This window comes from Podarcis melisellensis, assembly GCF_964234715.1.
Source record: "Podarcis melisellensis genome assembly, chromosome: 14".
NCBI classification, from domain to species: Eukaryota; Metazoa; Chordata; class Lepidosauria; order Squamata; family Lacertidae; genus Podarcis; species Podarcis melisellensis.
In genome coordinates, this window is record NC_138546.1 from 5,105,836 (window position 1) to 5,132,360 (window position 26,525).

General features: G+C 45.7%; 1 protein-coding gene across 1 annotated transcript; it reads left to right on the top strand.

Annotated features, from left to right (window-relative positions):
* The first annotated feature begins 3,301 nt into the window (after positions 1-3,301).
* Positions 3,302-20,538, top strand: LOC309357189 (cytochrome P450 2W1-like). The gene is made up of 9 exons (XM_081889239.1): positions 3,302-3,587; positions 8,021-8,183; positions 10,548-10,697; positions 10,803-10,960; positions 12,604-12,780; positions 15,246-15,387; positions 16,161-16,345; positions 17,320-17,461; positions 19,393-20,538. The coding sequence occupies exons 1-9, from the start codon at positions 3,387-3,389 to the stop codon at positions 19,572-19,574; spliced, it is 1,500 nt and encodes a 499-aa protein (XP_081745365.1). The 5' UTR covers positions 3,302-3,386; the 3' UTR covers positions 19,575-20,538.
* Positions 20,539-26,525: the final 5,987 nt, after the last annotated feature.

Sequence of the window (26,525 nt, forward strand, 5' to 3'; positions counted from 1 at the left end):
TTCTATGTCTCATTGGCCATATGACTGTTCTTGTGAAGTTACATACTTTCCAGCTGGAATAAACTTCTGTCTAAATTTTATTTTACAGAATCCCTCTACCTTCGTACTTGTGGCACTTTATTTTAGCGGTCCTCACAACAAGCGTGTGAGGTAGTCCATTTGGACGCCCCTCCTTTTACAGGTGCATTATGGGCACTGAGAACATTCCCCACTACACAGCGCCAAGTCCATCATGTCAATGCCAAGTTCACTGCTGTTGCAGCAGTTAATTTTTTTTGCAAGGGCTATTGGCTTCAAGGTTACTTCTCTCTGTTTTAATATTTAACCAGGGGCATCCACTTTGGTTTATTTTATGTAGGTCAGCCAAATTATTGAAGAGTCAGCAGTGCCCCTGTTGGAACTGCCTCAAGGCCATGTGTGCTAGTTAGAAATTCACTTTCTATTGACAGTTCCCATCTGTTCCAGAAGTGAACATAAGTGATTGGTTTGGTGAAGTTCTTTGGACAGACCTCGCTTACATCATCCAGTTCTGCATCCCATAATATTACATATCTATAGGCCAGTTTGCTGTTGTTGTAAGTGGGGAGGACCTCTGGCTCTGTGGTTGTGAACTTGCTTCATATCGGGGGGGGGGGTGAACTTGTGGCCCCCCCAATATTTCTGGGCATCAGCCCCAGACAGCGTGGAACATGGTTTGGAGTGATTAGAGTGAGGTTTCGCAACAGTAGGAGAGCCATAAGTCCACTAGTCCGTTTTTTTTACACAAGGCCCAAGATTCATTCTTTAGGTTTTAACCGTCTGAAAAGGGTTTCCAGACCCCTCAAATGTCCCTATTTTCCAGAGACAGTTCTGGATTTACAGAAGCCATCCCAGTTTCTGACTTGATCCCAGAATAGTCCTGCTTTTCCTTAGGATGCCCCTATTTTCAAGGGAGAAATGTTGGAGGGTATGGTAGGACGTCCCTAATTTATGGGGGTGGTATGGAGTTACGTGACCACCAGAGATAAGTATCTATACAACCTTTAGAAGACATCTGAAGGCAGCTCTGTATAGGGAAGTTTTTTAAAAAAAATATTATGTTTTTATATGTGTTGGAAGCCACCTAGAGTGACTGGGGCAACCCAGTCAGATCTGTGGGGCATAAGTAATAATAATAATAATAATAATAATAATAATAATAATATGAAAAATAGAACATCCCTAATCATTGGAGAAATCTTGGAAGGTATGGGTTTTCAGTAGCAGGACTAAGAAAGACCTGAGATGTAGACCATGAAGAACAACTGCCAGTCCAAACACACAGTTCTGGCTTGTAGGTGGACCTTTAGTCAGTATTTAGTTGCTTCAGATATAGATAGAGAGACAGAGAGATATACTCATATGCATGTCATGGTGAATTTATTACTAATTTATTACACACAAAAAAGAACAATACAACTTTGCTCTTCCTCTGAGGTGCTCTGGACAGCAGACATGGAGTTTTAGACTTGATTTATTGATTTAACCAACCTTTACAGGCACTTCGGGACGTGGGTGGCACTGTGGGTTAAACCACAGAGCCTAGGACTTGCCAATCAGAAGGTCGGCGGTTTGAATCCCCCCGATGGGGTGAGCTCCCGTTGATCGGCCCCTGTTCCTGCCAACCTAGCAGTTCAAAAGCACATCAAAATGCAAGTAGAGAAATAGGTAAATGGCATTTTTTAAAAAATATTTTTTATTAAGGATTTTCTTGTTTTACAGAAGTGTAGTGCCTCGTATTTTTTTTTTCCTTCTTCCATGTAACGTTTTTACAAATCCGTTTCATTTGTTGAGGCATTAGGGGGAGAAGAAAAAAGAAAGGGGGTGGAGAGAGGGAAGATGGATGGGGGTGGGGTCGGGTGGCGGTGTTTCTATTATGTTTAATGTATGTAGAGTTTGGTGTCAGCGTTGCTTGTGTTGTTCACTTGTGTTCCTTTGGTGGTGAGAGAGGTTGGGGTTGGCCTAGGGTGTGATTGTTTGCTTGTGATTGGCTGTGGTGATCTTTGTTTTCGTGTGTGAGAAATAGGTAAATGACATTTTCCGGCGGGAAGGTAAATGGCATTTTTATGCGCTGCTGTGGTTCACCAGAAGCGGCTTAGTCATGCTGGCCACATGGCCCGGAAGCTGTACGCCGGCTCCCTCAGCCAATAAAGCGAGATGAGCACTGCAACCCCAGAGTCGGTCACGACTGGACCTAATGGTCCCTTTCCCTTTCCCTTTCCCTTTACACAGGCATTTCAAACCTACTATATATCTGCCAGCCAACTCATTTCCTATAATTTGATGTGTGCAATGCCCACACCAAATTGACATGTACAGTTATGACCATCATCATAATAATTTTATTATTATTTTCCCCAGCCCATCTGGTTAATCAAGATACATGCCCAGACTGCCTCACATCTGGTCAAAGGCCAACATTCCTGGACCACGAAAGCCTTGCCACAGTACTTTATGCCAGGGTTTCCAAAACTTAGGTCTCCAGCTGTTTTGGGCTTACAACTCCCATCATCCCTAGCTAGCTAGCAAGACCTGTAGTCAGGGATGATGGGAATTGTAGTCCAAAAACAGCTGGAGATTCAAGTTTGGGAGACCCTGCTATATGTCCTGGTTACTTTGAGACTGAATTACTGCAATGCGCTTTTTGTGGGGCTTCCCTTGCGCTTGATCTGGATGCTGCAGTGAGTGTAGAATGCTGCAGCACGATTGCTAACAGGCCTCATCACCATATAAAACCTTTGCTCTAGAGGTCTACACTGGTTGCTGGTTGCTACCAGGCCAGGTTCAAGGAGCTACTCTTGGTATATAAAGCCCTTAACAACTTGGGACCAGTTTACCTGTGAGATTTCCTTTCCCCTCATGTGCCCACTCATCTACTAAGACTGGTAGAATTGACATTTGTAAGAACTCATTTTGTGTGGCATCACCTACGCTTTGGAACGCCCTCCCTGTTGATAGCAAGCAGGCATCTTTACTGTATTCTTTTTGTCAGCTCCTAAAGAAAACCCAAAACATTATTGTTTAGGCACACCTACCCAGATGCTAAGAACGTTGATGTGCCAAGGATAATAAGGTGGAAGAATGCACTGGAACAGTCCATATCTTGGAAGCTCTAAATGGCAATTGGTGAAATCCTCATGGATGACATAGGCCTCTTTCAATATTGCCTCATAATGTTTGGCTTTCAGCAGATGGGAAGACTTTGCCCAGGGCAGCCAAGTGGACCAGTAAAGTGGAGTGCAGATCTTAGATGTTATGTAACGTGCCCCCACCCCCATGCAAAACAAAACGCTGAGCAGATAAGCAGTATTTGAGAGTTGCTCCATCAATTCTTGCTCTCACTCTCTTCCTTCCAAGTCAGCCTCAACATGGCTCTGTGGACGTTAGTCCTCCTTGACCCAGTCTCAGTTTTCTTGCTGCTTGCGCTGATCTTCCTAACGACATTCTGGTTTCTGAGCAGCAGCCATGGGAAACCACCTCTGCCCCTGCCTCCAGGTCCTCGTCCACTCCCAGTCATTGGCAATTTGCATTTGATAGATATCAGAAGACAAGATTTATCATATATGAAGGTGAGATGTGGTGATGGCTTGTGGTGGGAGGGAGGGAGGGAGACGTTGGTTCTGTTTTTAAACCTTCCCATTTCAGTGCAACCAACGTAAATCCCTGAGTATCGTTTCACAGCGTGATTTTCAGAGCAGATCACTTGCGATTTTGATGGTGAAAATGTTAAACTCCTTAAATAATATTCGAGGTCCAAGGCTGTAGTCCTACATAGGTAAATGTAAAGGTACCCCTGCCCGTATGGGCCAGTCTTGACAGACTCTAGGGTTGTGCGCTCATCTCACTTAAGAGGCCAGGAGCCAGCGCTGTCCGCAGACACTTCCGGGTCACGTGGCCAGCGTGATGAAGCTGCTCTGGCGAACCGGAACCAGAGCAGCACACGGAACGCTGTTTACCTTCCCGCTATAAAGTGGTACCTATTTATCTACTTGCACTTAAGGGTGCTTTCGAACTGCTAGGTGGGCAGGAGCTGGGACCGAACGACGGGAGCTCACCCCGCCGCGGGGATTCGAACTGCTGACCATGCGATCGGCAAGTCCTAGGCGCTGAGGTTTTACCCCCACCTCAGAGACCACCTACTAATTTTGGCAGTGGCATGAAGAGAACCTAACCCTAACCCTGGGGCATGACTGCCTGCAGCAGCACCTGATTTGCAGAGCAGAAGCAAATCAGTTACGCAAGTTTTCTGGGGTATTTTGCAGCTTCATCCATCCTGACCCAGTGCTGTGATCAGCATCTGATGAGTTGTCCAGTGAGGTTGTCCCCCCTCCCCTCGCCGACACCTTGGCCCTCTTGACAGCTGAGAGTGCAGTTTTTGGAGAGGTGACAGGTCACAAGGATCTAAAGTGGCCAGGGAAGATGCGTACTGTACTTGTTTCTCTGCTGCCACCAACAAGGCCTTTTTTTCCAGCTGTGGGGCAGGTGAGATAAAGTCCCCTCTTTTTCACTGGTTTATTTGACTGAAAATATTCATACACCGCTATTCATAAAAAACAAAAAAAGATACCAGGGCAATTCACAATTGGAACAATAAAATCATACAATAGAAGCCATATTTAAAAACTTAAAATTAGATATCAGCTGACTATGGCGGAAAGATATCTTCTTCATTGCCCGCATTTGTTTTCAGCAGGCGTTTAAAAGGTTGAAACAGAAGGTGCCTTCTGAATCTCTATTGGCAGAGAGTTGCACAGGGCTGGGCTGATGACAGTGGCTCGGTTTCATGTTGTTGTCAAGTGAGCCTCACAAACTCGGGGAATGAAAAGAGACGCTCTTGCAGATGATTTCTGTGATCAAGCTGGAATATAAAGGTCCAGGCAGACCCAGAGGTACCTTAGACCCAAGTTGCCCAGGGCTTTAATGCAAGGACTTGAACCTGGCTCAGTAGCAGGTGACAGATGCTTTAATCATGGAGTCACATGGCCACTAATAATGAACCATATGATGTAGATATTACTGCAAATTTATTATGCTGTTTTTCTGATGCAGAAATGACATGGTTTGGTATACATATTTCTGTCATTTATTATTCCTATGAGCTTTGTTCATGAAACCCATTAAAAAGTTATTCAAAACAACGATTCTACACCCATTGGAGCTTCTGAACAAGCTCCAAGGGCACCCACACATAGGGTGTATTGCAGTAATCCAGCCTCAAGGTTTCCAGCAGCAGTCAGGCTATCTCTGATCACTTGCTGTTCATGGGGGGCAGGGGAGGAGAAATCACTGACCCACTGAAGGTTGCACACACACAATAAATCACATTATGCACACAGAAATTCACATTGTTTATCAATTACTTATTATCCAGAAGATAAATAAGGTGCATTCTCAGCTCCTAAAATTTCCTGGAAACAAACTGGCAATCAGCACAGCTGTGTTTTTGTCTTTTTTAAGAGTTGAAGGAACTCTCCTGCCTCTTTTAACCTGGCGAACTATTTTCTCTTATTGCTTTGAAATTTCAAGAGGTTCTGAATATCGGAGAATGAGCACTTTAGCACATAAGGTATTGTTTGTAAAAAAGAAAGAAAAGAAGATCTGTTGTAGACATAAACAGCCCTCTTATTTCACCTAAATGATTCAGTGGAACTACTTAAAAAGTATTGGAGTCTCCAGCACAAACTGAAATTTGTTCTTTTTTAGGATCCGTAGGATCCGTTTCAGTTTGGGCCGCACCACTGTTTGCAGTGGGAACATCTTAAAGCAGATTGGAAGCAGATTCTTTCTCCCCCCCAAAAAATTTGGGGCACTTTAGTTTACCCCTCTCAGAGTTCCAATTCCCAGCGACTCTTAACAAACTACAGTGCCCAGATTTCTTTGAAGGAAAAGATGTGCTTTGAATGTGTTTTTAAAGGTCTAGCATGTACAAAGCCAGAAGCAGATTTAGGACTGCATGACCAGTTCCGCTGGAACGGGCACTGAGCCTAGCGGGCGCCGCAGGGTGTTGCAACCATGATGTAGTGAATTTAGCAGAATGGAGGGCAAGAGGCAAAGGGGTCCCAAAATTTTGGCCTTGCACAGGGTGCTGCTGAAATTTGAAGGATCAAACTTCCCAGAGTGGTTTAACAATCAATCCACCTTCCCAGGGAACACTGGAAACTGTAGTCCTGTGAGGGGAATAGGGGGTCTCCTAGCAACTCTCAGGACCCTTAACAAACTACAGCCCCCATAATTCTTTGGGGGAGGGGGAGCCATGACTGTTTAAAGTGGTATCAAAGTGCTTTAAATGTACGGTGCAAATGTAGCTGCTTTTGATCCTACTTTTCCAATTGAGCCCTGCCTGTGACCATTGCTCCTTCACACCCATGTTCCCCTCACAGAACTACAATTCCCAGAGCTCTCCCCTTCTCTGAATTTCCACCACCACCACCACTCTTGTAGCATTGCTGTGCTTTGGCTAGACTAAAAAAGAGATGAAAGATGGAAAGCAAACCATCAAGATGCCCTGCCTCGTTGTAAAGTTCAACACAAAGGCAAAGAACAGTTGTGTGGTGATGTAAACAAAATCTGCTCCTTTTGGCTTATGGGGTATCCAAGAGCCTGTACAGGAGGCTCAGTAGGAGAAAATAACAGAGGCCAGCCAGAGAATATTGAGAAGCCAAGCAGCTAGTAAGCCTGATCTTTATTGATCTATTGCAACAGGGTCCTCACTCACCACACACAGGAGGGAGGAGGGACCCAGAACAATGGTGCGCAAGCCCTTATATTGACTTTTGAAATTGCCCACCCTGTAGCTCAAGAACACCCCCCCCCCGAAACATCATACATACATCACAGAAGGAGGCGGTCTATAACAGAAATCCTGTCTGCCAGGATACCTGACAATGGCCAGTGATTGCTTACTTGGCCAGCCTGGCCATTCTTTTGTGATGGTAAATACTTCAATTCCTGAATCGAGGTCACCAGGCTCACCCTATTCATACACAAAGATGCCCTAAAGACAGGTAAGCAAATGACAATAGAGAGGCTTTTCCATTTCCTTCCTCCTTGCAGAGAAACATTTGAGGTCAATTTGGGAGAGTCAAAACGGTTTCAGGATTGCTCTCCTGTACTATTTCAGACATGTGGTTTACATACTTATGTATATGCTTCCCTTGTAAATTCATGAACATTTAATTTATATATTTGAGACCTTAAGTTGTTACAACAGTGGCATTAAAGTATGGTGTTTTATATTTGCTTGGGCTTCTTTCTCCCCCACCCCACCAAAGTGGCACCAAAGAATGATTATGAAAGGAGATAAACTTTATTTCATCTTCACAGGAAGCTTCCTGCTTCTCCAAGTCATTCATCTTGTCGTATTGATTTTCTCATCCTCTGACAAGGCAGTGGATCCTCTTCCCCCACACTGGAATGGCGGAGGGGGGTGGGCAAGAATGGACTATTGCAACTCCACCGCTGCCATTCCCCAAGAGCCACACAACTGCAGAACTGTTGCACAACAGAATGCTTTTCACCACTTGGAAAGGTTGAAGAGCTTAGCTCTTGCATCCTCCTCTGGCAGCCTGCAGCACTGCATGTTGAATTTTTCAGCTTTCAAATTCCAAAATTGAGGAGTGCTGAAAAGTTGTAACGTGACTTGGGAATTCAAAAGATATTTTGGTTAAATTAAAATACTTTAGTTTCCCTTAGTAAGTAAAATGTGTGTGAGATTGCATAGAAATAATTAAAAACGATTGCCAAGTACTTGCAGCTCCCTCCCAAAGGAGTCTGTCCCACTGTTGAACAGCTCTTACTATAAGAAAATTATTCCTGATGACTTAAAATAAACAACTTATATAAAAGAAAGGAATATGCAACGATCTGTTAGAGTGTAATAGCATGCTATAGAATTAACTCTTGAAACATCGACAAACAGAAATTCACTCTCAACAATTGCAATAAATCATTACTTAAATTATAATCAGGAAAAACGTAACAGCAAGCTCATCTTCTCTTCCAGCTTTCAGAAAAATATGGCCCAGTCTTCACGGTCTATTTAGGTTTCCAGAGGTTTTTGGTGCTGACTGGCTACGAGGCTGTGAAAGAGGCGCTTACGAGCAAAGGCAATGAATTCATAAACAGGCCTCCACTCCCAATATTCCAACAGATGCAGAATGGACACGGTAAGAGCAACATGGGAATAATATTTTCTGATGCATATTGTTCCGAAACGGGGCTGCAAGGGCAGCTGAAGGAAGACAGGGAGAAGCACTAGAATTTGGGTGCTGTTAAAACTGAGAACTCGAGTCTGTTCCTTTTAACTAGTTGTATCACAGAGTTTGAATTATGCTTTTGAATTATGGTGCTGGAGGAGACTCTTGAGAGTCCCATGGACTACAAGAAGATCAAACCTCTCCATTCTGAGGGAAATCAGCCCTGAGTGCTCACTGGAAGGACAGATTGTGAAGCTGAGGCTCCAATCCTTTGTCCACCTCATGAGAAGAGAAGACTCCCTGGAAAAGACTCTGATGTTGGGAAAGATGGAGGGCACAAGGAGAAGGGGACGACAGAGGACGAGATGGCGGGACAGTGTTCTCGAAGCTACAAACATGAGCCTGGCCAAGCTGCGGGAGGCAGTGGAAGACAGGAGTGCCTGGCGTGCTCTGGTCCATGGGGTCACGAAGAGTCGGACACAACTAAACGACTAAACAACAACACCACAGAGTTGGCCCCCACAGAGCTGCAATTCCCAGCACCCTTAAAGAGCTACATTTCCCAGGATTCTTTAGGGGTGGTGGAAATGTGCTTTGAATGTATGGCGTATATGCAGCTCATGTCCCATATCTGAAGGAGTACCGAAACCTGCCTAATTTTTCAGATCCTTTGCCAAAGCCCTTCTCCATGCGTCTGTGCGCTCCAGTGTGAGGTAGCTGGCTACTTGGGAGAAGGTCTTCTCTGCAGGCACGCCTCTTGTGGAATTTTCTCTCCAGACATGTTCTACTTTGCTAGCATTTGCGGGGGTGGGGTGAAGGAAGAAGAAGCCAAGTGAAGAGAGGGGCGGAGAGTGGGGAGCAAGAGGCTCTTATCCCTTCCCGATTAACTCACTTGCTTTCGCAGATGTGCACATAAGTGTGTGTGAGAGAGCAAGGGAGGTGCCTTGCATGTGTTTATGTGAGAAAGAGCTGTGGGTCTGTGTGCATGTGTGTATATTTACACACACACACACACACTTGTATGCTTGTTCCCAGGGGCATCTGATGGGATCCTCTAGAAAGCCGCTTGCCGGACTAGATGGATCCTTCAATCTCATCCAGCAAGACTCTCTTAGGTCTTCATGTTCTGATCACGTAAGCCCCCACAGAACTAATTTATATATTACTTGGATTGGATAACTCCCTCGAAAATTCTGCTTTGTGTCTTTCGTTTATTAATACCCTAAAACAATACATTTCCCCCCTTAAAATCAACAACTCCCCTCTAACCTATCAAAAAGGATGTTTCTGGTTCAACCTTGCATACGGAGATCTCATTTTCCTGCTTACCCAGCAGCACACCTCCCTGGCTTGCTTGTGGGTGTATTGGCTCGGGCTGATGGGAGATGTAGTCCAAAACCTCTAAAAGAGCGCCATATTGGCAAAGGCTGCAGCAGAGCAGAAGGAGCTGGGTAGAAAGAGACAATTCATCAGTCTTACGGCTTCTGTGGCCCTTCCTGGTGCCTTGGTAGGACTTGATGAAGAGCATGCCTCAGTTATTGCTCCCTGCTCCTGAGTATTTTTTCACCGACAAAAGGCTTTGTGCTGCTGGGCAGTGGAGGCTGGTCCATTTGGAAAGATGGGGCACTGCCCTACCAACCTCAGCCAGCCTCCACTTGCATCCAGCCCAGGAGGTGTCACTGCCGGTCATCTTTCTCCTCCTCCTCTTCAGTCTCGGTGTTGCCCTTACAGAACTCAGCAGGGAGGAAGATGGGGACAAAATTTGAATTAGTTGACTCTGCCAGTCATCAGCTCTGGTGATGTTAGCCTCCCTGCCTTCAGGGTCAGACTTTGGGCTCTCACATTTCAGCGGCTCCCTGTGCGACACTAAAATTCAGTGACCCCTGCCTCTTGCACTCTGTTCTACAGCATTGTTGTGGTGCCCAGTGTGGCTGCACCAGTCACTCTACCCTAAAACTACCTCTGCTGTCCTCCACCCTACTAGTCGCATTAGGCACCATCCAGCACTTCTGCTAGGTGTGTGTCGGGGCTGCTGCAGCTCTGCGGTTCAGCTTAGGCTTGGTACTGCGCCTGCTGCTGAGGGATGAGTGTGGAAGGTCAACTAGGCCGTGGCAACTAGGCAGTGGCACCTGCAGCCTGGCTGAGAAAGGTCTTTTCCAAAGTGGGAGCTTCCAGGGGTCCTGCAGGATATGCCATACATTCAACGTCCCCCTCCCCATATGTGCTAGAGCCAGAGGTAAGAAAGTTTCCAGACAGGTGGGTTAGGATCCCAGTCCACACAGCTTCTTGTGGAAGAAAACGTCATCCTTGTGTTTTCTGGGTTGTGTTCCTCAGGTGTAATTTTCTCTGATGGGGAACTTTGGAAAGCCACACGTCGATACACCTTGGCGAGCTTGCGGGATCTCGGGATGGGCAAAAAACGGATAGAAGGAAAGATTCAAGAAGAGCTGCAGTTCCTGGTTGAGCTGATCGAGTCTTTTAAAGGTGATGCATTTTTTTCACTTTTATTGCTCCTTTTCTATGCCTGCCATCTGGCAAGTGCCACTGTGTTTATTCTCCCTTCTTTTCTTCTTCTTTTATGTTTTAAAGGTGAACCCTTTCCGCTGAAGACATTAACTTTAGCTACAACAAACATCGCCTATGGCATGGTGTTTGGAGACAGGTTTGACTATGCCGACGAGACTTTTCTCACTCTGTTAAAACACATTGATGAAGTGGTGGTCCACCTGGGAGAACCACAGCTGCAGGTAGGCGATCCTTCCTGCATCTTCCATTTCAAAAATAATCCAGACTTGGCTGGTGGTTTTAGAAACTCCACATGCTGGCCAGTGGAAATGGGTGCCGTGCCTTAGAAACTGGTTTGATGCAGTCTAGAATCCCGGAGATTTGTCAGGTACAGTGGTACCTCAGGTTAAGCACTTAATTCGTTCCAGAGGTCTGTACTTAACCTGAAGCTGTTCTTAACCTGAAGCACCACTTTAGCTAATGGGACCTCCTGCTGTCGCCGCGCCGCCGGAGCACGATTTCTGTTCTCATCCTGAAGCAAAGTTCTTAACCTGAGGTAATATTTCTGGGTTAGCGGAGTCTGTAGCGTATGTAACCTGAAGCATATGTAACCCGAGGTACCACTGTGTACACTAATCATTTTGTAGCAGTAAAACCACAACCAATTGTGCTTTGTAAACACACCACAGGCAAAGCAACAATGTGATGGGCACTTAGATACCAACAACTTTTATTATTATATATGTTGACTTCCTGCCTTTCCCCCAGACTGGGACTCAAGGTGGCTCACAACCAAATTAAAAGATCACTGATAAAATACAAAAAGCTAATGACATTTAAAAGACAACCATTAAAAAGTAATGAAATTCAAATAGCATTAAAACAAGCATGAATGAACTGCTTCTGGCGCATGGAACAATGTGATGAGTGCCAGTGTGCGTGCAAATGCTGTTTACCTTCCTGCCGCAGTGATACCTATTTATCTACTTGCGCTGGCGTGCTTTCGAACTGCTAGGTTGGCAGGAGCTGCAACAGAGCAACGGAGCTCACACTGTCACGGGGATTCGAACTGCCAACCTTACGATCGGCAAGCCCAAAACGCTTGGTGGTTTAGACCACAGTGCCCCCTGCAGAGCAGCTGTACGAAGCTGGCTTTACTCTCCAAGTGGAAAACTGGAACTGTCCTTGAGTCAGGCTGGAAAGAAATGTTTTTATTTGAAGCCAAAATGAGTTTGGGCTCCTGTCATCTCTCTCTCCCCGCTCTCCTTACTGAGCGGGGGCCTAGCCTGTAGGGTCCCGCCAACTCATCTACAAACACCAGTTTGTCCTGGACGTCTTCACAGCTCTCCCACGCAGATCCTGTTGCACAGTGCGTAGCTGGTGTTTAAATTAAAACCACATGTAAACGGAGCGAAGCCTTTTTAGGCTGGGATTAAGCCACTGTTGCTCCACCCATCAATAACCTTTCAAGCCCCAAATCTGAAAGTCTTTGTGTGGGTTCTCCTCACCATTCCCCCCCCCCCACTTGCCCTGCCCTATCCCTCCCTTCAAGGGGCACTAAAACGCTTTGGGTCACTGGGAAAGGGATGGAGGACAGAAGGCAAATCTGTGGTGCCAAGCTCACGCTATCTCTCCAAAATGTCAGATTCCAATGAGGCATTCCCATAGCCTTTCAAACGATTCCCCTAATTCAGTCTCTATCGCATAGCATGCCACTTTCAGGAACACCACCAAGATGACTCAAAGGCCCCTTGCACAAACCCAGCGGGAAGAAATGGAAGTTGTGCAAGAGCACACTGTCTGGCACAGAATTACTGTGACATCTTTCTTGCATTCAATCTTTACTTGACTTTTCATTTACTTCTCTTTTTGGGTTCTGCTCTAGGTATATAATGTCTACCCGTTCCTTGGATTCTTTTTAAAACCCCACAAGATGATCTTGGACACAATGGAAAAGACCCGTGTCATTCTGAGGGAATACCTTGCAGCAGGCAAGAAGAGTATCAATGAGAACCTCTTACAAAACTACTATGACTATATGCTAACCAAGCAACAGTCAGAGGTATCTATCATCTATCTATCTATCTATCTATCTATCTATCTATCTATCTATCATCTATCTATCTATCTATCTATCTATCTATCATCATCTATCATCTATCTATCATCTATCTATCTATCATCTATCTATCTATCTATCATCTATCTATCATCTATATCCATCTATCATCCATCTATCTATCTATCTATCTATCTATCTATCATCTATCTATCTATCTATCTATCTATCTATCTATCATCTCTATCTACCATCTATCTATCTATTTATATCATCTATCTAGATATAAAGCCAACTTTTCCAGTGCTTATTTGGTGCTTGGTGGGGTGTTTGTGTGTATCTGCATGTCTGTTCCCCAGTAAGTTATGTTCAGAGGATAAAGCGTGTCCCTAAACAGTGCATGAGCTGAGTTTGAAAGTGGTACAAAATTCAGGGAAAGGGACAGAAGTGGGCAATCCCAACCATGATGCTGAGTAAGTCTCAGAACAGCCTGCCAAGGTTAGTCAGTGGGCCAATGAGAGAATGGCTAGAGTGACAAATGAGAAATTGTTTATTTGCTTGTTGAGAAGATTCAGTATTCATTTTCCCAGGGCAGTTGTTGGTCAAGGACATATATTAGCAGCAAATTCATCAGCTAAGATGACCACCCTAGTGGTCCCGGGCCCTAAGGAAGTTAGATTAGCTTCAGCCAGGGCCTTTTCAACACTGGCTCCAGCCTGGTGGAAAGCGCGGTCTCATGAGACCAGGGCCCTGCAGGATCTGATTTCTTTCCGCAGGGCCTGTAAGACAGAGTTGTTCCGCCTGGCCTTTGGCTTGGAACCAATTTGATTCCCTCCCCCCCTTTCTTTTTCCTTTTCCCTTTCTCCTCCTGTGATGAGGCTGCATTTTAACATTTTAATGTTTCAATATTTTTATGTTGTATTTTAATCTTGTTTTTAAGTTGTATTCATTCAACTTGTTTTTATTATTGCTTGTTAGCTGCCCTGAGCCCGGCCTTGGCTGGGGAGGGCGGGGTATAAATAAAAATTATTATTATTATTATTATAAGATAACCTTTTGGCTTATTTTCCATTCCTTGCCTTGGGAAGCAGATTTTGCCATTCTGTGGTTCATCGGTTCTGCTGTTTTACCGTGTTGTGATATTGTTGCACATCACCCCAATCTCTGAACATTGCAAGTTTCCAGGGGTTCCAGGCACACTTACCCAGGGTTCGTGTTTCCTTCTGGCAGTGAGGCATCTTTTTCTGTCTCATTCACATCATAGCAACCCTAATTCTCTCTAAACTCTGGCTGTATATGTTGAGGGAGAGAGGGGCCCCTTCTGTTTGCCATCTCAGATAGAGTCCCTGGATCCTTTGTTCTTCCTAATGGCTCATTAGCCAGGGTATCACCTCATGAGGAAGTTAACCTGGCTTAATTAGCTCTTAACACTTGGCTTAATTAAAGCATTAGAAGTGTCTAGCACACAGCTTAATGCACCCTGGCTTAATCTATACGGGTCTGGCACTTAGTCTTAACACCAAGCCCTGATGAAATTCTAACTCCTGCTAGACCCAGAAATTTAGGGTGTCTAACACCCACAAACTCATAACAGTATTTTCCTGTTAGCCACTTTGAGCTTTGTGTCCTGGGTCTCACCCTGGATGAAAAACTCAAGCTTGGAGCATGGTTTGTTCCATAATATTTAATGCTTTTCAGCATGATACGTAGGCAGAGTAAGATTCAAATTTAAGTGCTGTGCATGGCTAATAATAATAATAATAATAATAATAATAATAATTTAATTTATACACCGCCTATCTGGGCGGTTTACAGCATTTCTAAAAACATAAAACACCAAGCATTAAAAACCTCCCAATAGCGGGCTGCCTTCAGGTGTCTTCTAAAAGTTGTGCAATTCTTTATCTCCTTGACATCTGAAAGGAGGGCATTCCACAGGGAGGGCGCCACTACCGAAAAGGCTAAGCAAGCTTGATCCAACAAAGAACCATGCCTCCTGTTCTATGGGAATGGGGCAGGCACAACTTCAGCGCAGCAGCAGCTGGCACCAAAGCCGGCATGTGACTCAGGGGCAGCGCAGCCAGGGAGATGGAGGAAGGAACACAGCAGAGCACTGAGAGACTGCACTGCTGAGACCCTCCCCAGGAACTGATTGCTTGTCTGTAACGTAATGAAGGAGAAGGCCCGCACCTTTGTTATTTATCTTTAGGTGCCAGGCAAAAACATTTCTCTTCAACCAGGAATTTGACTGATTAACATTCGGTGGCTTTTTAAATGTGTCGGTGTGTATGTGTGCGTGTTACTTGTTTGTTTTTGTTTTATTATGTTCTCATTTTGTATTTTTCTGCTGGAAACCGCCCAGGGATCTTTGGGTGAAGGTCAGTATACAAATTTCTTGCTGTTGTTGTTTTGTTTTGTTTAAATATAAATAAACCACAACATTTGCACCTTGCTCTTCTTACTCTAAGGAAATGAGCAAAGACAGGAACTTGTTCCATGATACCAACATTGTGGCAGCAGTCTTTGACCTGGTCCTGGCTGGGACAGAGACCACAGGCACCACACTGCAGTGGGCTATCTTGCTGATGATGAAATACCCCGATATTCAACGTAAGCCATTCTTTTGTGTTTCAAAGTTGGACAGCGCGTTGCATTCTGATTTTTACTATGAACCAGCCAAACTCTCGTCGTGGTGACAAAGATGCACTGGGAGGGATGAATAAAAGGAGAGTTCCTCTTATGGATCACGGTTTGAGTAGATCGCAGGAAGAAAAGAGTAGGAATAAATGGAAACATCTCCAAATGGGAAGATGTGGAAAGTCGAGTCCCCGAAGGATCAGTATTGGGACCTGTGGTTTTTAACTTGTTCATGAACTATCTAGAGCAGGGGTCAGCAACCTAAGGCCCATGGGCCACAAGCGGCCCATGGGGGTCGTTTAACCGGCCCATGGACCCCTGCTGCCCACTCCTGCAGCCAATGGGAAGCCAGAAGGAGCACCGGAAATAGCGTTCGCTCATGTGTGCAGTCTCTCTCTCTCTCTCTCTCTCACACACACACACACACACACACACACACACAGAGTCTCCGGCCCACCGCGGCGTCTGTGGGACAATGAACCGGCCCAAGCCACAAAAACTTTGCTGACCCCTGATCTAGAGTTAGGGGGGATCTGTGAAGTGGCCAAGTTTGCTGACGATACTAAATTGTTGAGGGTCATTAAACCAAAATGAAATTGCAAAGAGCTCCAAGGGGGCCTCTCCAAACTATGTGAATGAGTGATAAAGCAGCCAATGCAAGTATAAAAGCCTGTGTTAAGTTGTTGTGTTCATACCTTGGTTCCACCTCTTTTTTTATAATAACTGTCAGAGAACTCCCGTTTCAGGGCAGGCACGAGAGGAAATCGAAAGGGTCATTGGGCTGGAACGCCTGCCCACTTATGAAGACAGGAAGCAGCTGCCCTTCAACAACGCCATAGTCCACGAGGTGCAGAGGTTTGCCAGTATCCTCCAGCAGTTTCCCCGCTGCACCGCAGTGGACACTTGCTTCCGCGGCTACTTTATTCCCAAGGTAGGAAGCTTGCCCTGCTGGCACAGCCAAGTGGGCAAGGTAGGCTGGGAGTGCGCCGTGTCTGAAAGAGGACGTCTGGCGTCAAAGCTGACCTCTGAGGCTGCATTCACACAGCATGTTCCTCTTTCCTGATCTTCCCTGACCTGTCAATTTCCATGTTTCATGTGATTATTCACACAATGTAAAGTGGGGTCTAGCAGAAGCTTAGCACTAATTACCACAATAATGGTGTCCAGGGGAAAAATCCAGTTGCAACCCATTAGCTCAGAAAATCCTGAGGTGTGCTTGTTTGTGTTGGAATCTCACGTAACTGGAATTTCCCAACATTTAAGCTTTAGTGCAGCATGGTAGTATATCAGTCAAAAAGGCCCAGTTCCGTAATGCAGCAGGAACTGCAGAGTAAAAGGGATGTTGGAACTTACTACAGAAGCGCTAGCATTATAACTCGGAGAAGTAGTGCAATAAACTGCATGTCTGAATGCAGGCTGAAAAAGGAAGTTGTCTAAGGCCTTCCCTGCGTTCCTGCTGTGACTTTTCCTTCCTTGAGAACTTGAGAGGCAGTGTGGTTAGAGTGTCAGGATAAGACCTGGGAGACCAGACTTCAAATCCTCACTTGGCCTTGAAGATCAATAAGAGGCTTTGAGGCAGTCATTATTTCTCAGCTGAAGCTCCCTCACAGGGTTGTTGTGAGGATAAAACGGAGACAACCAGGTATGCCACCTTGAACTATTTGGCGGAATGGTGGGATTATAAATGGAATAAATGATGATGATGATGAGAAGAAGAAGAAGAAGAAGAAGAGGAAGAGGAAGAAGAAGAAGCAGCAGCAGCAGCAGCTGCGGGCAATGGAATGCCTTCCCTCCGATCATCATCATCATCATCATCATCATCATCATCATCATCTGTGGGCAATGGAATGCCTTCCCTCCGATACCCCCCCCCAATTAACAATGTAAACTCTGCTTGCCTCCCAGGGCACACCCGTGATCCCCTCTCTCACCTCCGTGCTGTATGACAAGACCCAGTGGGAAACCCCCACCCAGTTTAACCCCAACCACTTTCTGGATGCCGAGGGGAACTTTGTGAAGAAGGATGCCTTCCTGCCCTTCACTATAGGTAACACAAATTCTTCCTGCAGGCAAAGAAGGTGCTTGATGACGACCACCCTATCTTCCAAGGGTATAGCTATGTTCTGCCTCCACTGTCAGAGGCCTTGTGTCTCTGACTACCCATTGCTGGGAATCGCAAGTGGGCAGAGCGCTGTTGTGCTCCTATCCAGATCTCAGGCTTCCACCTGGGGCATCTGGTTGGCTGCTGCAAGAACAGGTTGCTGGACCAGATGGGCCATGGCTTGGTGTTCTTACACAACAGGCAGATTCCCCTCCACTGAGTCAGTTCTTGGAAGTTCTAGGCGTGAGATGTGGAGACCACCTGGGAGTGCCGTGTATGTGACCTGACTTTATTATGCGCATGAGATGAGGCCATAGGGAGAGATCAGCTTCTTGTAGCCCCAGATACAGCCCTTGAGGACCAACAGGACCACAGCTAGCTAGGAGAGCAAGTGGCTGATTTGGTCTGAGTGGCTGAACCTCAGAAAGCTCCAAGGATGGCAGTGGAGTTGACCTGCACTCATATCCTCCCCTGGGCCTGACTATCCACCCAGAGCTCTGTCCCCTCTTGTCAAGGTCTTTAAAGGGGCAGTCTGCACACCTGCAGCTTTGGGCCACATCGCCACTCTGCTAAGGGTACCTGTGTGCGTTGCCAGACAGGGATGGAGAACGAGAGTCTCTCAGTGGTTCCTCTGAAGCTTCCCTGCCAGGGGTGACTGGCTTGGAGCTGGAGGCTGCTAGGTCCTGCCTCAGTGTCAGAGTCTGTGCCACTTCCCACATCACAGCCCCTCTTGGCTCCCCAGGACTTAGGGCACCTTCTTATTATCAGTGCTCCAGTCACTGCGAATAGCCCAGGGTCCCAGCAACACTCCCTTGGAGTGTTAAGACAGGGCATGCACTCACCAAATAATTGATAATGTTGTGCACAACCCTAGTCTCCTAGGGTTCAGTTTCCTGGAAACTAAAGTCCATGAAGACTGTGGTGTCTTTAGGACGTATGGTTTTGTTGTTGTTTAGTCATTTAGTCGTGTCCGACTCTTCATGACCCCATGGACCAGAGCACGCCAGGCACTCCTGTCTTCCACTGCCTCCCGCAGTTTGGTCAGGCTCATGTTTGTAGCTTCGAGAACACTGTCCAGCCATCTCGTCCTCTGTCGTTCCCTTCTCCTTGTGCCTTCCATCTTTCCCAACATCAGGGTCTTTTCCAGGGAGTCTTCTCTTCTCATGAGGTGGCCAGAGTATTGGAGCCTCAACTTCAGGATCTGTCCTTCCAGTGAGCACTCAGGGCTGATTTCCTTCAGAAGGAATAGGTTTGATCTTCTTGCAGTCCATGGGACTCTCAAGAGTCTCCTCCAGCACCATAATTCAAAAGCATCAATTCTTCGGCGATCAGCCGAAGAATTGATGGTTTTATTTACACATATATGTAACCTGAGCAATGGATGAAGGGTCTTGCAGCATTAACACACCAGGCGGTCCAGGGGATTCCCCCAACTCAGGTTTGGATTCAGCACAGAGCAAGATGTGCCTCTGTTTCTTTGGCTTCCAGCATCAGCCCAAGTCACACACACTCACAACTCTCCCATACACAGCACCTCCCCTGCCTTGGCCTTGTCGTTCTCCATCCTTGGATGAGAGTGCCATCCAGCCAGGTGATGTGGGAAAAGCTCCACTCATTTGTCTCTATGACAACCTCTTGTGAATGGGCATGTGAATGGTGGCACTTAACTGGCGGACTAAGACCACTACAGTAACAAAGCAACCAGGTTGACTGATTGACCAGGTTGCTTCACAGGTTTGGAACTGACCCATGGGTATCATCCGGACTACCACTGCCCCGCCCCGCAAAAGAACTTACAAAAATAATCTTGCAAACTGTTGGACTCTTGCTTCTATTTGCTGTTTTCATTGAAAGTCCAAACCACTGGTTTGTTGCAGGCCGTAGGAATTGTCCCGGAGAAAGCCTGGCCTTGATGGAGATCTTCTTGTTCTTTGTTGGGTTGCTCCAAAGGTTTACGTTTTGTCCTCCTCCTGGAAAGACCGTTTCAGATTTGGACCTCGCCCCCGAAGTCACCTTCACACTGAGGCCCCAAGCTTACTCTACCTGCGCTGTGCACTAAAAGGAGAACAGCTTGTCCCAGTGGAAGTGTTCTTTTGTCTCATTTGCCCAGGTGAATGTTCAGATTACAATATGCACATCTGCTAGTTAGTGCATGACGATGCTAAGGACTACAGAGTTATATTGCTAGATAGAGAGGGAGGAAGTGAAGCCTTTCTACTTCCTTTCTCTGTGTATGTGTGTGTACCATGTAACGAGACAGACAGGTGTGAGCTTGCTCCCAAGCTTACAGCACATGCTTAGAATTATATTCTGTACTTTCTGTCCAAGAGTGTTCTGCTTATGCTTCCCCCCGCAGCTGCATGGAACAACACATGTATCAGGCCTATGAATATGTAAGTAAAACATTCTACACTTGCTTTTTTAAAAAAAATCTTTATTGAAAGTATTATATGTGCACTAAACACGCTGAGACGTAAATAAAAGAGAGAGAAAGAGAAACAGAACCCGTGTAGAAGGGGAAATGAAGGGGGGAGGGGGAAACCCAAAACTGTGTACTTTATAAGGTTGTTAATGTACTTTGTCAGCTCTTAACCTATTATAATATTTGTAAGAATGGATTCTAAATATCATTGAATTTCTCCATAGCAAGTCTGCATTTATATGCAAGTTGTTCATATGTTGAGAGTTTGTATAAGTCTTCAATCCAATTGTAGAAGGGAGCTGCATTTTCATTTTTCCAGTTCATCAGGATCAGTCTTTTTGTTGTGGTAAGGGCACAGAGAGACCACTCATATTGTCCTTTTGTAAGGTTCCATGTGCTAGGTATATCATTCAAGGGGATATTTTGCTCTGTAAATGTAAGGTTGTTTCGTACAGTTCTGTTAATAGTTTTAGTTACCTTCTGCTTGGAATTATATTCTGTACTTTATATCCAAGAGTGTTCTGCTTGTGCTTTTCCTTGCCGCTGCATGAAACAACGCATGTATCAGGCATATGAATATGTAAGTAAAGCATTCTAAACTCGCTTAGTAGTGTGTGGTTTGTTCCTTGAAAAAGGGATAGAAAGAAGAGAGCATTGTAAACGGGATAAGAAGGGTCAAACAAACTATATTCCTAATGCTTCACAGTGCTCCTTAACTTTTGTGAGTTTAATATTCTTCCTACTGGGGGCTCTCTTGTGTGCAGGCCTTTTGTTTCGAATCCAGGCACATAGCTGATTCTTTAGTTGTTCACCCACACAGTGGGTCCACAGGGATTAATAAATTTCCTTCCTGACACAGAAGTCATTATCCTGAGACAATAACCCTTGTCTGTACAGAGAGGGGATTCTTGGAATTGGTGCTTCAGAAACATACCGGCTCTCTTGGATTACAGGTCACAGCTTTCTTTTCCTTTATGGAGTGATGAACTCCAACCACAGAGGGGACATCCATTCTTTGTTCCTCATGCCCAGAGCCTTCCTGCCCACCTCCTGTTCTCTTCAAACTCCTGCTCTAAGCCTCCTTTTCTGTGCAGCCTTCAACCTAACCTCTGAGGGTTATTTCCCATTGATGCTAAAACTGCACCTGCGCTCCACCTCTTCAGGCTGCTACATCACTCTTTGTGACTGGTGGTCCTCAGGGCTCGACCTGAGACCGGAATGCCATGGACCTTCCGCCTTGCCTGGGGAAAGTGAGAAAAGGGCTGTGTGTGCACACTATACAGTGGATGCTCGGGTTGCGAATGTGATCCGTGTGGGAGGCACATTCACAACCTGCAGCATTCGCAACCCGCAGTGTCGCGTCTGCGCACGTGCGGGTTGCGATTCGGCTCTTCTGTGCATGCACAAAATGCAATTTAGTGCTTCTGCGCGAGCGCCGAAACCCAGAAGTAACCTGTTCTGGTACTTCCGGGTTCGGCACAGTGCACAAACCAAAAACACGCAACTCAAAGTGTCTGTAACCCAAGGTATGACTGTACATGGAAACCACATTCCTTTTTAAAAAATTAACATATAAAACACATTTACACAATACATATACACAATACACTATCTTATTTTCATAGCATAAAACATATCTATATAATACCTACCTATACTAGACATATCAACATATCTACACACCTACCCCACATGGACACCCACCAAGTGACTTGACTTCCAGCCATTCTTGTTACTCTACTTTATTTTTCCAATTAGTTTAAACGCATTTCATTAATTTCTTTAATCTCTTCTATCTTAATTTTACTTTCCTTTCACTGTAATCATTTTCTGGATTCACTCAATATCTGTCAAAGGTTCTACTTTTTCCACATAGATTTTGATGTATTCCTTAAAGATAGCCCACTCCTTATTCACTTTTTGTACCATATCTTCTCTTATTCTCCCTGTTAATTCGGCAATATGAAAGTATGATAGCCAGTCTGTTTTAGTTGGGACGCTGCTGCTTTTCCAATTTTTGGCAATTAATAACCTTGCCGGCGTAGTCGCATACATAAATATTGGTCTGACCGTTCTTTTTATTTCCTCTGACATGATACCTAGGAGAAAGAATTCTGGGGTTTTTTCTAATGAAAATTAATTGTATTGATTGTTATTGTTTTATGGATTGTTTTACCACATACCTGGGACATTCTTCTCCTCCAAGAATCCCAGGCCCTATATTTTACCATGCTCAGAGTTACAATACCCAGCAATCCTCAATGAACTGCAGTTCCCAGAATCCTTTTGAAAGTGGAAAGTGCGCTGAATGTGCTTTAAATATATAGTGTGTTCACGGCCTTAAGGGTCCACAGATATCAGTTTGGATTAGGAGTGGGGCCTCGTCAGAAAATCTGAAGCATCTACACTGGTTGTGCATCTGCTATTGAACCAGATTCAGAGTCCTTTATTCATTTACAAAGCTCTGAACAGCTTAAGTCCAGGCTACCTTAGTGATCACTTGAACCCTTATATCTCAGCTCGATCACTGAGGTCATCTGCAGGAGCATCTCCTTTTCTTCCCCAAGTTGGTGAGGCTCAATTGACCACAAAGAAAAACTGAACCTTTTGTGTCATCGCTCCAGTTTGGTGGAACTCCTTGCCAATAGAGATTCAGCGGGCACCTTCTGTGCCAACTTTTAATACATCTTTCCATAACAGTTAGCTGATTTGTAAATGTGGCTTTTAATCCAGTTTTTATTGTATGGTTTCATGTATAATTGTTGTAAACTGCTCCATATTTTCTTAAATGAATAGTGGAATACAGTCATACCTCAGGTTACAGCAGCTGCAGGTTGTGCTTTTTCGGGTTACGGACCGCCAAAACCCGGAAGCACTGGAACGGGTTACGTCCGGGTTTCGGCAGTGGCTCATGCGCAGAAGCGCCGAATCACAACCCGTGCGTGCGCAGACACGCCGCTTCGGGTTGCGAATGCTGCGGGTTGTGAACATGCATCCCGCAAAGATAACGTTCGCAACCCGAGTGTCCACTGTACAAATATTTTCATAACTAAATAAGATCCAAAGTTTCCAAGAGGAGATTATAGACATCTGCTGGAGGGTTTTATAATATTGTTTTATGCAATGGTTTTAATAATTCAAGACACACTCACGATATTAAGTGGAGCAACAGTTGCATTTTAAGTACACATTTAAATTTTTCTGTGCAAAGCACTGTATACCCTTTATGTTTGTGCATGCACCGTGATGATTGTGTGTCATTTATTGCATGACCATAATCTGTAACATCATAACATTGGGGGTGGGGGAGAAATAGACAGTCCTTGCTGGTCCTTTCCAACCCTACCACTGATTATAAATGTTCCTGCCACAATCTTCTTTGTATAGCTGGTCATTCCTTGCCTGTTTCACTCTGCTGCCACCTTGTGCCCACCTTAGGTTACAGCCATCCAGTTCCTTGTCTACTCTCTGCTTCCACCTATTGACTTATTCATTCAACAGGAGCTCATTTCAACAGGAGCTTCCACCTATTGACTTATTCATTCAACAGGAGCACTCCACTCTTCTGATTTTGAGTGGAGTGCCCTATCTGGGTGGATGGAGCAGCCAAGTAATTTCGTTGTCCCTGAGAGGGGGCAATGACAATAAAGATGATATTATTATTATTATTATTATTATTATTATTATTATTATTATTATTATTATCATTTCTCCCAAACGGTTTGCTGTAAAAAAGGGGAGATCATGGATAGAAGCAAGCAAGCCAGCAAGCAGGAACATACCTCTGCAAAATGCAAGTTATCATGCATGAGTGCGTCACCAGATCAGAGGCTCCCTTCCTGCAGAAAGGTTCGATCCTCATATGAAAAAGCTGCATATTCCTGTATTCCAGGGGGTTGGATTAGATGATCCTCAGAGGCCTCCACATTGGGTGTCTACGCTCCTAACTGGATTCCCCCAACCCGGCTCCCATCACTCCCAGGGAAAGATGACAGCTTCAGATCCACAGGCAAAGGACTCAGCTTGCCCCATGAGGCTACCCATCATATGGGTTTACTGGGAGGAAAAGGATGTCCATGTAAACATCTGCCTAGAACAGGGCCTGCAAGCCACGCACGTCTCAGCTGAGGATTACTTGGAGGCCCTGCCATTGCACTAGACCTTGGATCAGGCTGGATCTGGGGTTTAGGAGGCAGGAACTGAGTAGGGGCCCCTACTCTGACCTCAGATGTGGGGCAAGTGGACGTGCTTTGGATAAAACAGCCTCACAGTCCTATTGAGGACCCTGCCAGACTTAATTAGGTCCACGGGTGGGAGAGGCTCCCCACCACTGACCTGCTGCAAGCCACTGAGACATCTCCCAGTATATCCCAGTCTACCTTCTGATTGGTCCTGCTTCGTGAATCTCAAAGACCAGCATTGAACTCAGGCTCTCAGGCTCGGGTCCCCAGTCTCTCGTCTCGTTAGCCCAAACAGAGGAATCGTCTTTTGTCACAAAGATGCGAGACTTGCTGGAACCTCACATGCAAATGCACAACTCTGCAAGATGCAGAACAGGCTGGTCCTGCTGCTTTCTGCAGCGATTTCGTTCCCTTCTCTCAGGTTGCTACAAGGCACCTGCAATGTGTCCTTTCGCCATCAGCCATTGTGCACAGAAGGGTGTGTTTTAATACGGCTGGCGGTGGCAGCAGCCCTATAGCAAAAGTCTGGCTGCAGAGGCCAAGTCTTAGCTCAGCAGCTTTTAGCATCGCTCGGGCATGTGATGCTTAAATGGGAATGATTCATGGCCCGGTGAGTTCATTGGGAGTAGCTTCTGTGCCCTAGGGTGGCTCTGCCACCTTTTCCCCAGTGCTCAAGTGGTTGCAAAGCACCATTCACCTGAGGGATGCAGCTGTTTTGCATTTTCTTTAATTGCATGTGCTTATTCTGCAGCCTTCAAATGTTCTCTCCTCCACAAAGAACCCCTACCCCCCCCCAAAAAAAATTGGAGACAGTCTATGAAAATTTTGCATGCCTGTTCTTACATTTTCTCAAAACATATTTTACCTGTTCCAGCTTCAGGTTGCTCCCAATATTATCCACCTTAGATGCAAACTCACTGTGGACCTGGGTGCTTTCGCACACACACATTTCCCCATGAAGGGGCCAGGCACCCACAAATTTTGGTGCCAGGGCCATGCACGCTGCATGGCACCCATAGCCCTGGGCACTCCTGTAATCCACTAGGGCAAAAAAGTGCTGGGCAGAGTTTTTTTAAAATGACATTAGACACCTGGAACTGCATTGGCTGAATTATATCCCTGCCAGCGAGCATCTCATCTGATAATAAAAATTTTGTATAAAGAGACGCTGCAACATCTGTGTTGGTTTAGGGGTGCCTTCAGAACAAATGCGCCTTCCTCTGGACCCTGTGCATTAATGCCCATGTGGCACCCGGTCTTTGTTCTTTAAAAAAGGTAGTCAGAAAGTTCACCTGAAGTGTAGGGGTAAGAGGACGCAACACCGATAACTGACCTGGGATTTGACGTGATGGGCAGTATGTCTGTTGTGTAAACTGCAAAGCTGGGACAAAGTAGTGCTCCTGCTTTAGGGGAAAACCTCAGGTTTGGGGGTGAAGTGTGGCCCTCCAGGCATCTCTCTGGCCCTCAGGACTGCCCCCTGGGTTCAGCCCCTGCTCAGCCACATCGTCTTTTCTCAACCATGCTCCACACCAACCCCGATTTTCCCTCTTCTGGAGTGATTTTGCCTGGAATTGGTCCTTAAACGCCAATCGTGCCTCTTGCTTGGAAGAGTGAGAAAGGTGTCTGTGGAAAACAGCATACTATATACATTTGTTGCTCTGCTCACTTTTGCCTGTGGCCCCCGGAAGGCGTCACAGAAGGGAAGGTGGCCCTCAAGCTGAGAAATGTCCCCCACCCCTCCTGTAGGTGGGGAAAACCCCTGTTGATTTCTCTTTACATATGCCAGTCTTCCGCTTGTAACAGAATCCAATTACTTGATGGTTTGTTTGCTTATTGCAAGCACATTCCACCTTTTCCTCCAAGGACCTCAAGGTGGCGTACGTGATTCTCCCCTCCCTCATTTAATCTCCACAACAGCCCTTTGAGGTAGGTTAGGCTGAGAGGCAGTGACTGGCCTATGTTCACACAGAGAGCTTTACAACTGGGTGGGGATTTGAACTCTGGTCTCTCCCAGGTCCCAGCCCGATGCTCTATCTAATGCAGTGTTTCTCAAACTTAAGTCTCCAGTTGTTGTTGGACTACAACTCCCATAATCCCTGACCACTGATGGGATTTGTAGTCCAACAACAGCCAGAAACCCAAGTTTGAGAAACACTGCTCTAACCACTCCACCACATTGGCTTTCATATTTTTCACGACAGCCTGGCTGGGCGACCAGAGGTTTCCAGAACAGGAAAATGTCACAAAGGCCTCTCCCTTTCCTTCTTTGCATATGGGTCTCTGTAACCCCTCCTGCTTCTTGTGACACGCAACAGCAAGAAAAAATAGATAACCTTTCCCACCCTGTGTTTGACGTAAGTTAGACGGTAGCTGCAAATTCAGTGATATCATGATTTCTCGAGAAACT